This window comes from Xiphophorus hellerii, chromosome 22 (genome assembly GCF_003331165.1).
Source record: "Xiphophorus hellerii strain 12219 chromosome 22, Xiphophorus_hellerii-4.1, whole genome shotgun sequence".
Lineage (NCBI taxonomy): Eukaryota > Metazoa > Chordata > Actinopteri > Cyprinodontiformes > Poeciliidae > Xiphophorus > Xiphophorus hellerii.
In genome coordinates, this window is record NC_045693.1 from 29,155,515 (window position 1) to 29,172,420 (window position 16,906).

The 16,906-nt window shown below is 40.8% G+C and overlaps 1 protein-coding gene across 1 annotated transcript in view; it reads left to right on the plus strand.

Moving 5' to 3' along the window:
- Nucleotides 1–16,906, plus strand: part of itsn1 (intersectin 1 (SH3 domain protein)) — a 61,558-nt gene that overhangs the window by 29,574 nt on the left and 15,078 nt on the right. Inside the window, 12 exon segments of the mRNA XM_032554133.1 lie at nt 656–822; nt 985–999; nt 2,810–3,054; nt 3,141–3,315; nt 3,408–3,494; nt 4,669–4,832; nt 5,586–5,665; nt 5,745–5,917; nt 6,035–6,080; nt 6,316–6,437; nt 8,143–8,266; nt 8,727–8,921. Coding sequence (XP_032410024.1) covers nt 656–822; nt 985–999; nt 2,810–3,054; nt 3,141–3,315; nt 3,408–3,494; nt 4,669–4,832; nt 5,586–5,665; nt 5,745–5,917; nt 6,035–6,080; nt 6,316–6,437; nt 8,143–8,266; nt 8,727–8,921 — 1,593 coding nt within the window.

Below are 16,906 nucleotides of genomic sequence, written 5' to 3' on the forward strand. Positions count from 1 at the left end.
AGTGGGAAGTGGTTATATCTGTTCATCCAATTGAAACCAGACTTTTACAAATAAAAAGACGCATTCACCTTTATTTCTGTCTGAAGTTAAATCAGACCAAATTCTCTAGTTTTAGGTCTGTTAGAATTAAAGAGACACACATTAAAGAGAGAATGTCAGAAATGTATTTATTAATGTCTTCAAATTTAGAAGTTCATATACAGATTGATGACTGTCTCTTCAAACAATGAAGAAAGCCCAGATGATAATCTCATGGTTTATGACAGATTATCTCAGTGGCTCCCAACCCTGGATCACTGTCCAACACTTTGTTAGGTGTCTCCTTGCTACTGCATACCTGACTTAAATGAATGTCTGACTAATGGGCTTCTGCAGCACATCATGGCATGCAGAGGATGTCATCCAGTCATTTGACAGACATGAGGAACAGAACCCTGTGGACCAGCATGGATGTATTTTAAGGTCACACCTTAAACATACTTATTTCTTGTTTGACACAATGAGAAAGTCAAAAGAAATCGGCCAAGATATCAGGCACCTATCTTGGTCTACGTCCATAGACTTAAACAGTGTCGCCTTCAGCATGGTACATCATGTGTATTGGTTTTTTCGGTCACAAGTTTGTTATATTTCTGTTTCTCTGATCTCTCTACAGTAGACAAGGCTCCTGGCCCAAGTCTGTTTGACCAGAAAGCTTCTGCCAGTGGCTTCGAGCAACAAAAACAGCAGAAGCCAGTGAAGGTGGTCTACTACAGGGCTCTGTATCCATTCGATGCTCGTAGTCACGATGAGATCAGCATCCAGCCTGGTGATGTCATCATGGTGCGTACTTTGACCCAGTCGCCTCAGAAAGAAGCTTTAGAGAGTTCTTTCAACACGTGTTCTGTTTCGGTTTCTTGGGCTTCCTCCTGCAGTGTGCTTGTGTGTGAAAGACGGGTTGCTTGTATTAACTTTTTCCTCTCTCCTCCACTGTGCATACTGAAGGTGAAGGGGGAATGGGTAAGTCCTTGCCCCTCGGCCCCCAGGCCCCGCCCAGTGCAGTGTTGTGTGCTTCCACCAATCACAAGCCAAAAACAAAAGAAAACGCTTGCTGCCATTGGTTCATCTCATGTCATCTAGATGTTTTTCCATTTACCAGTGGATGAATGTAATTGACTTTGCTTTTCACAAAGTCGTCACAGATAAATGTCCAGCGCCTGTGAAAAGTATTGAATGTTCAAGCTTTTGATTTCTTTGACAAATCAATCAAAATCAACTGAATTTGGCTTTTCTTTTTTCTTTTGACCAAAAAATTTACAACATTTTTTTGGTAATTTGGTAATTTTTTTGTCACAAAAGCCATATTTTGTTAATCATAAATGATTTGTAAAACTAAGAAAAGGGGAAAAATATCCAAAGGGGTGAATACTTTTCATAGGCAGCCGAAATGCTGCCAGACCTCTTGTATTTTCATAATCTGTGTGAGCATCCCTTAGACATAGACATCATATCATGTAAAATTTACTTTTCTGAGCTTTACATCATGCTATGTTATTCTCTCATCAAAAACAAACCTGGAGTGTTACCTTTATTTTCCCATTCATGTTTGAGAAAAGCTGCAGTTTCCAAGCTTATGAGCTTCAATCTGACAGAGCAGCCCTTCCTCACAGCTCTCCCCCTCAGCTCCTTCAGACTAGCCAGCATCAATTTGCAAAAACCTGGTGGTACATTCAGAGATGTGGGATCACTTCTTAAACAGGTCATTAAATATGTTGACAATGCAAGTCTGGTTCGGTAAATGAAAAAAATCTGCTTACTGGAATTCTGCTCTGAGAAGCTGAACTTAAGGTGTTTTATTATTTCTTCTCTTCAGATGTGAATCTGAGTTACAGCTAACCCGGAGTGCATGCAGGCCTGCATGTTATTAAGGGTGCATTCACACCAGCAACATTTAGTCTGCTTTAATCCAACTCTAGTTCTTCTGCTTTGAAAGTCTGGTTTGTCTGGGGAGGTACGAATGTGTAATAGAACTCTGATGTGGACCAAAAAAAGCAAACTGGTCCACCCTAAAATCCTCGGCCTCGGTTTGATTAAAATGAACTCTGGTGCGGTTCAAATGCATATGAGAATGCCAAGGAGAACGGAAGCTGCTTTTAAGCAGGATACTCACTGTAGTGCAGGGCATTCTGGGTAAATAAAACCAAGAGTCAAATGCTAGAAAGAAAAATTGCTGAAACTGCAACTGCTAAAATCTAACACTACTCCATTTTTATTTCTAGTTTGTAAAGAAGGAAGTTGCATTCATGTCTTCTTCTGAGGTTTTCCTGCGGCTTCCTTCAGAGGCTCTTGGTGCAGCGCCCCCACAGGTGGCGCTCAATTAGTTTGGATTGTTTGACACAGTTCAGTGAAAGTGAACTGCATCAGCTGAAAATGCAACAAATGTTGCAGTTTTGGTTAATAATCCAGCCGAGTCCACCGGACTGTCAGGTGTGAAAACACTCTAAGAGTTTTGTCTAGAAACACAGCATCCTCCTAATTATGCAAATACAAGAAATAGTTGTCGAGCAACTATTTTATTGTAATTTGGTCAAGAAAGTTGCTGAATATAATGAACACCTGGTGGAACATTAGCCAGCAAACGGATTACTGCATCTCACTTTTTCTCATCCATTTTTCTAGTATTTAATAACTTTGCTCACTGTGACAGATGGTCTCACCGGCAAAGCTTTGTTTTTGTTGTTCATTGTCCCTTTGAAGAGTTGACAGTAGTATTTAGAGCTACCTCTGTTTCAGTAGACCTTTTTGTAATGTTGCCTCTGTGTTCTGATAGGTGGATGAGTCTCAAACTGGGGAGCCTGGGTGGCTGGGGGGTGAGCTCAGAGGCAGAACCGGTTGGTTCCCAGCTAATTATGCAGAGCGGATACCTGAAAGCGAAGCACCAGTCAGCTTGCGGCCTTCGTCTTCGGCCACACCCCCGTCGGCCCAGCAGCCAATGGCCACTCCCCCTTCAGCTTCCGGACACACCTCCACCTCAACATCTTCTGCTAACAGCAACTGGGCCGACTTCAGCACCACGTAAGTCCGACTCACATTACCTCCCGACTCCTAAATGTGTCGAGAGTTTTCCGCTGTAGCCTGATCGTCTGATTCCTTTGTGTCAGTTGGCCATCCAGCACAGCGAGCCAGTCAGACAGTGAGGGATGGGACGCCTGGCCTACCTCCTCAGCCAATCAGAATCCCTCTCTCAGCGTTCCATCAGCACAGTTACGGCAACGCTCCGCCTTCACGCCTGCCACGATGACAACAGGCTCCTCACCTTCTCCTGTACTAGGACAGGTATGAAAAAAGGAGAAAATGAATCATTCGCTATGCAAAGACAGATAGTTGTAATTTGCTTCAATCCTACGTTTTTTGTGTTTTCTGTTTAGGGGGAGAAGGTGGAGGGACTTCAGGCCCAGGCCTTGTATCCTTGGAGAGCCAAGAAGGACAACCACCTCAACTTCAACAAAAATGAGGTAGCAGTCCATCTAGTCGCTGTTCAATCCCGTGTTTACAATAACTAGGTACCTGAAGGACAGAAAACAGTTTGTAGAAGATAACAGAAAATCTGCTGTACAGGATATTAGTTGAGGAGTACCACAAGGATTGATCATTGGACCTCTACTTTTTCTTATGTATGTTAACAATATTAGTATGCTTTCTAAATTTCTTAAGTGCATCTTATTTGTGGATTACAATCTGATTTTATTCAGGAGAAAATATTAAAGTGCTATACATTAGTGACGTCCTGATCGATCTGCCACCGATCATAATCAGCCGATTTCCGTGAAAACGTGTATGATCGGTGATCGGTGATAACTCTCTCTTATTGCCAATCACAAAAATTGATCACCTACATCTCGTACTTTGCAACCCTCAGAAGCCAGTGTGCAGCGTGTCTCCCCCTTTCCTTCACACGGCTCACGGCAGCAAATCCTAAGCAATGTTGTGTGGAACTTTAGCGCTCTGAGAGTGATGGAGTGGAGTTTGCGTCTTGCGATGAAATAATATCTGCGGGTGAAGCACATCAAAATGCATCAACACAATGAATCTAATATGACATCTAAAAAAACAAGCACCTGACAGACTATGGCTACATTGAGGCACACTACAGAAAAAAAGTCACTGGAATTGACTCATCCAGTCAATTCTCATCAACTGGATGAGAATCAACGCACAATTCTCATCCAGTTGATCATGACTCTCAGAAAGCTAAGCAAATAACCTGAAAAATAATGTAAGTCATCGGATTAGATAACCAACAGTGGAAAACGCAGGGTTCTGATCTCACTGTTGAACCGCCGCTGCGCTACCAAGATGTCATATTTCACAGACGTAGCGCCGTTTCCACTCCACCAAATGTTCTCTCACATCGAACGTCTCCAAAATTTATATTCAGACAGACGACGACAGAATGATGCATTTCAGTTAAAGGTGTCAGTTTATGGAACAACCTTGACAGCGATCTAAAGCAATCTAAACCTCTTTCTGCATTTAAAAGAAATGTGAAAATCATAAATTATTTCTTTTATTTGTTACATGAAGTATTCATATTTGTTGAGTGAATGAAATAAAAAATGAAATGTAATGAACTATGGACTCGTGTATGAAGTTGTTGGTCTGAAAGCGGTAACGTTGTTTTTGATGCAGATCATAACAGTATTGGAGCAGCAGGACATGTGGTGGCTAGGTGAGCTTCAGAACGGACAAAGAGGCTGGTTCCCCAAAAGTTACGTCAAGCTCATCTCGGCCAACATGACGATTCCCTCTGCTGCCCCTGCCGCTGCTGCCGCAGTCCGCAGCAAAAACACTAAGTAAGTTTAGAAGAGCCTGTCACACCACAGTCCTCTCAGAATGGCAATGTATCGATGACAATGAAATAATGTTTGATCCAATTCAGTGATGCCCAAAAAAAAGGGGAATCTTTATCTTAAATTCATGTTGTACTCAGAGGTTATACTTGACTTTTTTTTTTCCTTATTTTTTTTGGTGTCAAAAAAGAAATCCCATCATAATCTGTTTTTACCACATGATGCCATCACACATGAAGAAAATAAATACAGGTGGCCCCAGGAACTAGGTATTAAAAAATCTAATTAAATGATACTTAAATCATGAACGACCTGCTGTGGTCTGAACACAGTCTCACAACTTCCACATGAACCTGAATTGTGTGGCAATTTGTGCTTAATCAAACATCTCAAGGTTTTGATGTTGATCTGAACGCTGCGTCTGCATTCTGCTGCAACAATGGAGACTGGAATTACAAGAGCCACTTCAGCCAGTGTTTTGAAATCGGGGAACATTTCTCCAAGTGAAGATTACTTTGCACTTCTGCACCAAGTGGTCAGGAGTGTGAATTGTAAGTGGCCAAAATGACAGAGGGCCTTCAGATTTTTTTGTCACACTTTTGTTTGGTGTTTGGTGAACACCACCTTAACCAGACTGCTTCCGGCCGCATTTTGTTTTTGTCAGATCTGGAAGTGTTTGCCGAAATATGGAAAACTGTGATGGATCTTTGGAAATTAGCTTGAATCATTTCATTTTGTTTGCCCTCATTTCCCCAGTGAAGCTGGAATATCGGAGAGTCCGCCCAATGGGAAACGACCCTCATCCTCTCCAGCAAAACCTTCCGAATCTGGAGAAGGTAACTCTATAAAGAACGTTTACCGTTTCCTGACTTTCTCTAGAGAGAGTGGTGACTTTTTCCTCCTGCTTTTCTCCAGAATATGTGGCCATGTACACGTATGAGAGCAATGAACAGGGGGACCTTAGTTTCCAGCAAGGAGACATCGTCGTGGTGACCAGGAAAGAAGGGGATTGGTGGACGGGCATGGTGGGGGGAAAGACTGGAGTCTTTCCTTCCAACTACGTCAAACCACGTGACTCAGTGCCAGAGGTTGAAACCTTTGTTTCAGATTATTTAGTCTGGGCTAAAATTATAATTTGGGAACATTTGCAGGATTTTGTTTTATTTATTTATTATTTTTAATTGTCATAAATTTCCCTTTTTCAGTCCCTGGGACCAGCAGGGAAGACGGGAAGTTTGGGGAAGAAACCAGGTGAGATTTTTCTTTTATTATCCATAACTGGACTCTTTGTTCTAATAAATCAGACTTGGCTTAGATTACTAAATCTAATCCAATCTATGTGTCCACCTTATTATAACTTGTTTCACATCTTTTAGTCATTTAAATTAGAGCGTTTGCAAAATGCTGATTTCTGCTTTTAGTCAAACTGTAATATTCTTAAAGGTAAAAAAAATCCCATCTTCTTCCTTCCTTTTCCCTCTTTTAGAGATCGCTCAGGTGATCGCTGCTTACACTGCAACGGGCGCAGAGCAGCTGACATTAGCACCGGGACAGCTCATCCTCATCAGGAAGAAGAATCCCGGGGGCTGGTGGGAGGGCGAGCTGCAGGTACACCAGCACTGTCCAACCTGGACAAATGACTATCAGGTTGTATTAACATGGATAACATGCTTATTAGAGCTGTAAACAGGATCCCCGCACATCCTTAAAAGTCTCAATTTCATTTATCTAAAATTAAGGCCGTAAAATATCTTAAATTCATTAAAATAAGGCCACATGACCTTTTGAGAAAAGGTAACTTTTTAGGCAGATATATACTTTAGGACATTTCTTGTAATTTTTAAAGAGCCATCATTTTATTTCAATTTTTTAGATTTAAAATAAAGATAAACATAAGCACATGGATAATTTCTTTTACAAAGCACACAGTTTCCAGCCTAGTGAGAAGGAAAACAAATTCCTTGTGGAATTTCAATGCAAATATTGCAGGAAAAGAAATAAAAATTGTTAAAAACCTGCATTTGTTCTTATCTGTATTTACAAACATTGGCCAGTTCCTTATAATTTTTTGCCAAAATTACTACAAGATGTCCACACACTCTTAAAAAGTCTTATATTCATACATCTAGAAGTAAGGCCTTAAATGTATTAAATTCATTTTAAAAGAAATTGAAGTTGGTCTTGAATATGTTCATCACAGGTCTTAGATTGATGTATTTTAAATCAAGGCTTTGAAATGTCTTAAGTTAATTAAAATTAAGATAGCCTTAAATTTCTTATTCTCAGATCTTTAAATATATTTAATATTTAATCTCATATTCTATAGTTGGTTTTTTTTTCTCGTGGGAATTTTTTCAGGCAATTGTTTGAGCTTTAATTTGCTTCTTCTTTTCGTTCTGCAGCTTCAACAGCTTCAAGGCAGTTGTAGCTGCTGGTAGCTAGCTGCTTATATGCCCTTGCTAGGTAAATAAGCAAGGGTATATTAGCAGGAAACAGTTGTTCTGGTTTCTACAGTGGTAACAGAAGGAGAAGGAAAAACTAGCTAGCTAGCTAAAAATATGCAAACGAGGTAGGTAGCTTTTTAAAAAAAAATTTTAGCTTTTTTTCATCTATCATGGTTTAAGTGCAAATGTATTGGCAGGATGATGTTCATCTTTGCCATTGGACCACTTCTGTTGCCAACCCATTCAATGCTACATTCATTCTGTTCAAAAAAGCTTGGCACTAGGGTGGTTAAGGCTGTTTCTTTTGCACATTTCTGATGTGATTCAGGTCTTAAATTTAATTCATAATGGTCTTAATAAGGCCTTAAGAAATTAATTAAATTTACTTTCAAATCAAATTCAGAGTTTTAAATTTGAAACCTACAAAAACCTTATGTAAAGGTACACAATAATCATAGTTTGATACCTTGGTTTTACAGTCACAGTTTGGTGTTCTTTGATCAAGACAAAATATTGTGGGTGAAAAACATTAAAGTGCAGTGGTTTGAGTGAGTTGCTCTAAAGCAGGGGTCTCAAACTCCAGGCCTCGAGGGCCGCTGTCCTGCAGTTTTTAGATGTGCCACAGGTACAAAACACTGGAATGAAATGACTTAATTACATCCTCCTTGTGTAGATCAGTTTTCCAGAGCCTTAATGACCTAATTATTCTGTTCAGGTGTGGTGCAGCAGAGGCACATCTAAAAGTTGCAGGACTGCGGCCCTCGAGGACTGGAGTTTGAGACCCCTGCTCTAAAGGATGTTCAAAAGTCACAGCTCAGTGTTGGTGTTGAGCTGATATCTGCTGTCGTTCTCTGTTTCTCATGACGAAGGCTCGGGGGAAAAAGCGGCAGATTGGTTGGTTCCCAGCCAATTATGTGAAGCTTCTGAGTCCCAGCACCAGCAAGACCACTCCCACAGAGCCCACCCCTCCTAAACTGGCTCCTGCCAGCACAGGTATGCACGTCACACATTTACATCTGTCTTTGTGGACCTCACTCCTCATAGGTGGTTGAGGCTACCTCTAACTAGCTGCTAATGTACCCTTGCTAGTTAGCTAGATTTCTTTATGTCTATCATGGTTAAGGAAAATTTATTGCCAATTTATTGTCATTTGTACATTTTTATCACAATACAGGTCTTAAATTTCATTAGTAATGGTATTGAAAATTCTTACATTTGAGTTGGTGAAACCTGAAAAAACCCTGTAGTCATTGTGGAAGGTACAAAGAGCCACAGGTTTCTGACACCTGGGCTAGGGTAGAGGTCAATAAAAATAAAGGTGAGTCTGGGCAGACAAAAGGAAAGAAATGCTTCAAGAAATGGATTAGTCTGTTTTTTAAGTCATTTTTGGTTTGAGATTTTGTGTCAAATTGAAAATGTTGATGTCTGGTCCGTCTTTTTGGTTTTTATGAAGCTCTGTGTCAGGTGATCGGCATGTATGACTATGTGGCCCAGAACGACGACGAGCTGGCCTTCCAAAAGGGCCAGGTGATCAACGTGCTCAACAAGGACGACTGTGATTGGTGGAAAGGAGAACTGAACGGGAGGGAGGGCCTGTTTCCTAGCAACTATGTCAAACTGACGACAGACACAGACCCAAGCACGCAGTGTGAGTATGCGCACACACGACCCCACCTGTAGTGTGGATTCCACCGGCAGTGTGCGCTAAGATGAGCAGACTAACGTTCAGTCGAAATCTATTATGTGTAACACAAACACACTGACACACACGCACACGCCCCCACGCACACACACACACCCAGAGCCAGGTGTGGAGATGCTGTCCCTCTCTGTCAGTCTTTTTGACCCCGGGCTGGTTTCACCTTTCACCTTCACACTTCTTGGGCCTCTTTGATAACCTTCCCATCATGCACCACCTCTGGGTGGTGTCTGTGTGTGTTTGTATGCTGTGTATTTGCATGTAGATGTGTGTTAATTTGCATGCATCAGTGTATAAGCACCTCTTTTTTTCTCTCTGCATGGTTTCCTTCAGTATGATCCACCATAAATGTAAGAGTTTCTACAGCGCTGCAGAAACATCACAATACAGTAAAAAGAAAATAAAAAAAGCTAAACACGGGGACTGGCAAATGCAAATTTGCTGGCACCCTCTGTGGAATTTGTAGAAAAATAAATGAATCTTTTTTCATATTGAGTAATTCAGAGGACTTGACCTTTAATTCATTCAGTTGGGAGCAAAAAGAAAATCCCATATTGACAAGCATCACTTGTCAATATGGGACAATGGGTGAGATTCCTCACCATACCCAACAGTAGGCATGAGGTTTTACTACGGCTTCATACTTTGTTTCTCCCCAGACCCAGCTGGATGGGTGTTAGTTGCTGAATAATCCAGTCTTAGTGCTTTTGCACCCGAGTTGTTCAATGTGTTTAATACGAACTCTGGTTCGTTTTCCCACTTCAATGGTAGCTTTATTGTCCAAAATCACAAACTGATTTGTGGCATGTCTAATTATCCGACGACATATGCATTGAATTCATACATATACAAATTATGTAAATTGAAAACTACGGTCTTAATATATCTTAAAAACATTAACAAATGTAAGTTAGCCTTAAATGTGTTAGTCAGAGGTCTTAAATTTTGTTGTGGCAGAACTGTGTAATCTCATATATACATTTTTTATTTCATTTTTTTTGGTGGCAGGACTTTTCTGTCATGCAACAGATTCAGTCACATGCAAACATCTTTTGTTGGATTCTCTGACATGAGGTGGTTCAGGCTACCGCTAACTAGCTGCTAATTTATGCTTGATAGCTAGCTAGCTACCATTTTTTGTCTATCATGGGTAAGTGCAAAGGTATTGCCAGTTGGCTGAACGAAGTTTATTTTCGAAACTGGCTCACTTCTGCTGCAAACCCATATAATAAAAACTTTTCAGCTGCATATGTGTTTCTCACTTATGCAGTGTGAGAAACACAAAGCTGCTGCCAAGAGCCACGAACAAACCCCAGAAATGTCACTGTTGTTGCTGGGCTCGATTGTAATAAAACAGAATCCGCCAGCCATTCCCTTTGTTTTTATTTTATTTACTTTGTTTGGTTTTAAATGTCACTCAAGGGGGCATTAAAAATGCCTTAAAATGTATTCAATTAGACTTGCTGACTTGCAAATACCCTGAAAAAACCACTGTGCGACCTTTACCCCATGTTTCACCGCTCTTTCCTTCTCTCTTATGGAATTACTGTCTCATAAAGGCCACTAGTGACTGAATGTGAACAAAATGAAATAAAAAAAATTGATTGGGTGGACCTCTCCTCCTGTCGGTTGCCCACACTTCATATAAAGGTGCTCCACCCTCTTCAATAACACCCCTATAACGACACTTCATTATAATAGCATAAACAGCATTCCTGTTTCTTGGGAGCATAAACAGATTAAAAAGCGATGAAGATGCTTCTTTTTCGTAAAGCATAAAGCTCCATGCAACTTTGAAGATGTATTTTCAAATTTGTTCAGTTCCTGTTCAGATAATTTGGAAAGAAATAGTATTGACAAACTGATATGACAAAATTTTCTGCATTTTATACACACTCTGAACACATCATCTTCTTGCTGTATTTATATTTGGTTCTCCCACCCGCACACTCATCTGACTCAACATCTTCACCTGGTTTGTAGTGACAGGTTTTGGTTTGTTAGGAGTTTTCTCTGTTTGAAAAGAAACTGAACCACCAGAACAAAGTTACAAGTTAACATCGTCCACTGACTTGGACCACTCTAAGCAGTATATAGTACATACGTATATTTTAAACATGTTTTAGAAGACAGTATCTCACCCAAAATTAATGAATGTATTTGTAATTTTCTTCTGGGGTTTTTCTATCTGGGGGTGCCAACAAATACAGGGGTTGGACAATGAAACTGAAACACCTGGTTTTAGATCACAATAACTTATTAGTATGGTGTAGGGCCTCCTTTTGCGGCCAATACAGCGTCAATTCGTCTTGGGAATGACATATACAAGTCCTACACAGTGGTCAGAGGGATTTTAAGCCATTCTTCTTGCAGGATAGTTGCCAGGTCACGACGTGATGCTGGTGGAGGAAAATGTTTCCTGACTCACTCCTCCAAAACACCCCAAAGTGGCTCAATGATATTTAGATCTGGTGACTGTGCAGGCCATGGGAGATGTTCAACTTCACTTTCATGTTCATCAAACCAATCTTTCACCAGTCTTGCTGTGTATTGGTGCATTGTCATCCTGATACACGGCACCGCCTTCAGGATACAATGTTTGAACCATTGGATGCACATGGTCCTCCAGAATGGTTCGGTAGTCCTTGGCAGTGACGCGCCCATCTAGCACAAGTATGGGGCCAAGGGAATGCCATGATATGGCAGCCCAAACCATCACTGATCCACCCCCATGCTTCACTCTGGGCATGCAACAGTCTGGGTGGTACGCTTCTTTGGGGCTTCTCCACACCGTAACTCTCCCGGATGTGGGGAAAACAGTAAAGGTGGACTCATCAGAGAACAATACATGTTTCACATTGTCCACAGCCCAAGATTTGCGCTCCTTGCACCATTGAAACCGATGTTTGGCATTGGCACGAGTGACCAAAGGTTTGGCTATAGCAGCCCGGCCGTGTATATTGACCCTGTGGAGCTCCCGACGGACAGTTTTGGTGGAAACAGGAAAGTTGAGGTGCACATTTAATTCTGCCGTGATTTTGGGCAGCCGTGGTTTTATGTTTTTTGGATACAATCCGGGTTAGCACCCGAACATCCCTTTCAGACAGCTTCCTCTTGCATCCACAGTTAATCCTGTTGGATGTGATTCGTCCTTCTTGGTGGTATGCTGACATTACCCTGGATACCGTGGCTCTTGATACATCACAAAGACTTGCTGTCTTGGTCACAGATGCGCCAGCAAGACGTGCACCAACAATTTGTCCTCTTTTGAACTCTGGTATGTCACCCATAATGTTGTGTGCATTGCAATATTTTGAGCAAAACTGGGCTCTTACCCTGCTAATTGGACCTTCACACTCTGCTCTTATTGGTTCAATGTGCAATTAATGAAGATTGGCCACCAGGCTGGTCCAATTTAGCCATGAAACCTCCCACACTAAAATGAGAGGTGTTTCAGTTTCATTGTCCAACCCCTGTATATTAGTGTACTGTCACAATCTGATGAGATGAATTCGTCTAATCTGATTTGTTGGTGCACCAATAAATCAGAACCAAAGTTTCTTAGCGTCGGGAGGTCAGCAATCTGCCAGTATATTTGAAACTGATCTTATTTACCTCTGAAAAGGTCAGAAAATCAGTTTGTCTGCTTTTGCTCTGCCGTATGAGAGAACCGCCCACCAGGTCACGTCTAGACTTGTGCGGTTAACAATAATCACCCCACTGTTTCTAACTTAGCGACTTTTTACATGATTCCAAACAGTTTGTGCAAATAAACTGAAAAGTGCGGTGGGCAAAATAGGTCTGTTGTGAATTATTATTTTAGTAATTGAGTAATATATTCATTATTCTGACAATTTAATGGAGTAATTGAATTTAAAAAATTGCTGAAAAAAAGTATTGATAAGTTTTGCCATAACAGTAGTATTGATATTGGATATCAATAATGGCCCAAATTTTCATATTTGTGCATCCTTAACAATTACTTTTCTGTATTTTAGAAAATTAACCTGTAATAACAACAGTTTAATGATACAAAAATCTGAAATCATATTGGATTTAATAGTAAAGCATCTGTCTCACAGACACTTATAAAAAATGTATATACTCCAGTTTTTAGTTTATGTATTCAACTTCACTCAAATTAGTAGATGAACACTCACTTTGCCCAGACATTTATGGCGCGACTGGATTTGGCTCCTACGTCACACTCAGAAACATCTACCAGCTACGTACCGTCACTGAGCGAATGTGTGCAAACACATTTATTGAGACCGGGATGGTAGGAAATTTATTTTCTGGTTCGCCCGTAAAGCTACACTTACGCTAGGCATCAGCTACAGCACAGCCGCCTGCTGTGTTCAGTTTTTTTGCGCCACTTGTAAAAATAAAAAAGCTGTCATATTCCATGATGCCAGTCATTTTAAGGATTCAAGAAAATCTCCCCAGATACCCCGAATCGAACTTGAAAATTGGATGCATTGCTACTAGCACTTTGCATTCATCAACAATTTATTGGCGGAAGTGAGAACATTTCGCAAGTTAAATAATCACTCGGCTGGAATATGGTGTGCTAAATAGTAAAAAATAATTTAAGAAAGCTTCAAGCCAGATAATTTTCCTCAAGGAATTTTAATCAAACTATTCAAATCATTTGAGGAATTGTTATTGCCCTAGTGCAAAAAGTATTCAGCCCCCTTTTCTCTAAGTGGAGCCAAAGGCCTTCAGAAGTTCCCTGATGACTGCTAATGACTGAATAGAGTCCACCGGAGTGTAATCTAATCTCAGTAGAAATTCAGCTCCTCTGCAGTGAGAAAATCACTTATTGAATTTTGCAGAAGAGAATAAAACCATAAATCGTGTGTGAGCTGTGTGTTGCTGTCGCTTTAGATGCTCTGGTCTTGTCCCATGTCTCGGCGCACCTCCACACTCTCTCTGTCTTGCTGCACGCTCCACCCACCTAGCACCCAACCAGACGTTGTTCTTGTTGTTGTTTCTTGTTGTTGTTTGGTTTTTTTGTTTGTTTAGTTGGGTTTTTTTTGTTGATGTTGTTGTTGTCGTCCTCTCTCTAGGATCATATCATTACCCAGAACCCCCCTCTCCTCAAAGCCCTCAAAGAGACCCACTAGGCCACGCCCACTAGGCCACTCTACCAATGGGACAGCAGCGAGAGGTCACATGACCCGGACATGGCGCCTCTCCACCTGTAGAAGCCAGAGACAGGCAGACACACAGACAGACTGTAACGTTAAAAAACGAACACGCCCTGAACTCTTTGTCTATGCATGGTTCTGACCGGACTTGGCCAAACTCTCCAAACGGCACGCTTCGCCAGGAAGGGAGATCAGTAGTCAGCACTCCTCCTGCTCCTCCTCTTCCTTTCTTGCTTTTCATCTCTTTCTGGTTCATCTGGCTAGAGGTTTCGATTGGGAATGAAGGGAGAAGAGGAGGGGAACTTGTTGAGCTCCTCCCCTTTTTAAGATTGGACTAATGAACAGGTCTTTACTGGATCACAGTGACTGTATACACACACACACTGCACGCTCACCCACACACACACACACACACACACACACAGAGCCTTGTGGCAGCAGGGTGGATAGTGGATAGTGGGTCATTTTGTGGCTTTATGGGAGATTTAGTCATTAGTCATTCACTCAGCTCATTCCTATCTCTTTTTTTTGTTTGTTTGTTTTGTTTTGACCCTGCTTCCATCGCTTTAGTCACATGACAGTCAAAGGTGCTGGCTCCCCTCCCTCACTAACCTGCCCCTCCCTACCCCTCCCACAGCTTCACAGAAAGACCCACTATCTGCTGGAGGACAAGTCTCAGAGTTAAACTGTCTCCTCTCCTCAATGCCAAAGATTCCCTTCCTCTTCTCTTGCCTCTTTCTTCCTCCCCCTCCCCACCCTGCTCTAAGGGAGAAGAGAAGTACTGATGGCAGCAGACGGTTAAAGGGATAGTTGAGAATTCCAGTTCTATTAAAACACTATAGACGGGTAATAACTTACCTCCAATAGATCCGTTTTCTCTCAGTCTTTGTTTAGTATGAATTATGTAGTTGGTCCTGGAGGCTGAAAACAGGTTCATTCTATGAGCCTTTATATGTTGTTTGCATTGAGTATTTATTTACACACAAACCGATTATACAAGAAACGGAGACCGCAAGAGCATGCTTGGAGCATGCTCTGAACATGGAAAACATTCCGTGCTTAAAGTAAAAGTAATTCATCTTAAAAATCAATAAAATCATGTTTATTTAAACGTGTTGCACGTATGTCCGCAGGTTACAGTTTGTGTTTCCACGGGAAGATCATTGGTGGCGCACTCCCTCCTACCTTCTTTTTTTGTGTGTAAATAATCACTTGGCTTTGTGTGAGCAACCATCCAAATCAAAAATGACTGGCATAAAAGCTCATAAAATAAATCACTTAGGTCTTAACCCATCTCGGTCTAGCTGTAGGCTTCCAAAATCAACTAATCTGATTTTGTACTAAATTAAGACGAGTTATTTATTGCAAATAAAAGATAAAATTCTTGCCTGTCTTAGAAATTGCTGAACTATCCCCTTAAATCTTGCGCTGCAGTGCTGCTTGCCTTCTTGCGGGAAAGGGGACGAGCGACCGGAGTGGAGCTGAAGTTCCTCTGCAACCAAATTACACAAAACAACCTGATACACAGAACACAGCCACACACAACTCACAGCAGATATGTTTTAATGTGTAGAACCTTACCATTCTGACTGTGTATTAACTTCAAATGATCCATTAATGTTTGATGTTTTGTTTACATTATTATTGTTTTGTCTGTTGCTATGTCGATGGGAGACATTCACGCAATAATGAGCTAGACCAAGATAAGGACACCGTGATGACATGCAGGTGGATTTGATATTAGGGGTGCAGTGGTTGTGCAGGGGCTGCTTTCAGATGTCCAAATCATTCCAATGAAAGAAGTCATCTGACTTTTTAAGATTCTTACCCAAGTTATTAATAGCGTTTGCACATAGGAATCCGTCTTATTTCTAGGGTTTTGTTTGTTGGAGGGGTAAACATTGTTCCTCTTGCCCTGGTTAAACCAAGTAGCACATCTGATTTAATATTAATATTAACACACACACACATAGTGTCACAGTTATATTTATCCTGCTTTTCACTTTTGTTTTTCACTTGGTGAAAAAGGTGTTAACCCCATTTTCTAAAAAAAAAAAAAAAAAAAAAAAAAAGCCAAAATGCTTTGTACTATTGTTCCTTACCAAGCAGGTGCTGTTTTATGCTTGGTAAAACACTTTTTTTTTTCTAACTTTGAGCTCCTTTTGCATTGTATGCAAACATGATTTAGCCATGCACAATCATTTCACCCCTCTGAGATTTTAAAGAAACGGTATTGTTTTACTAAAACATCAATGACACACAAGCCTGAAAAAAAAAAAAACTTTTCTCCTGTAGAGATGCACCGATCAGAGATTTGTGGTCAATTTCCTATATCTGACTTTCTACTGATTGTAGACTTTTCCAATTCCTCTTTAAGAGCTATATTTATCTAGCTTTACTGACATGGGCGATCAGTACTTGTATTACAAGTGGCAAATGCAACGTCATGCTATGTGAAGGAGACCAGTAGTTGTAAAACATCGTTTTACTTTCTTATTAGCATGGTTGGAATTAACTCTAAAATTTCCTGAGAAATCTAGTATCTTGCATGAACCATATGGTTTGTTTTTTTAACAGTTTGACAAAACATCCCAAAGTCAGGAGTGACTTGACTTCCTGAGTCAGATTGCACTTTTTTGTATCTGAAAAAGTTGGTATAAAACAAACAAGTACCAACAGGTGAAAGAGTGACATAATCAAAACCTCAAAGTTGCAATTTCCTGTAATTAAAAGCAGTTTCCTGACTTCACTTTAAAACATTTCACAAGGGCTGAAACTTAGTCA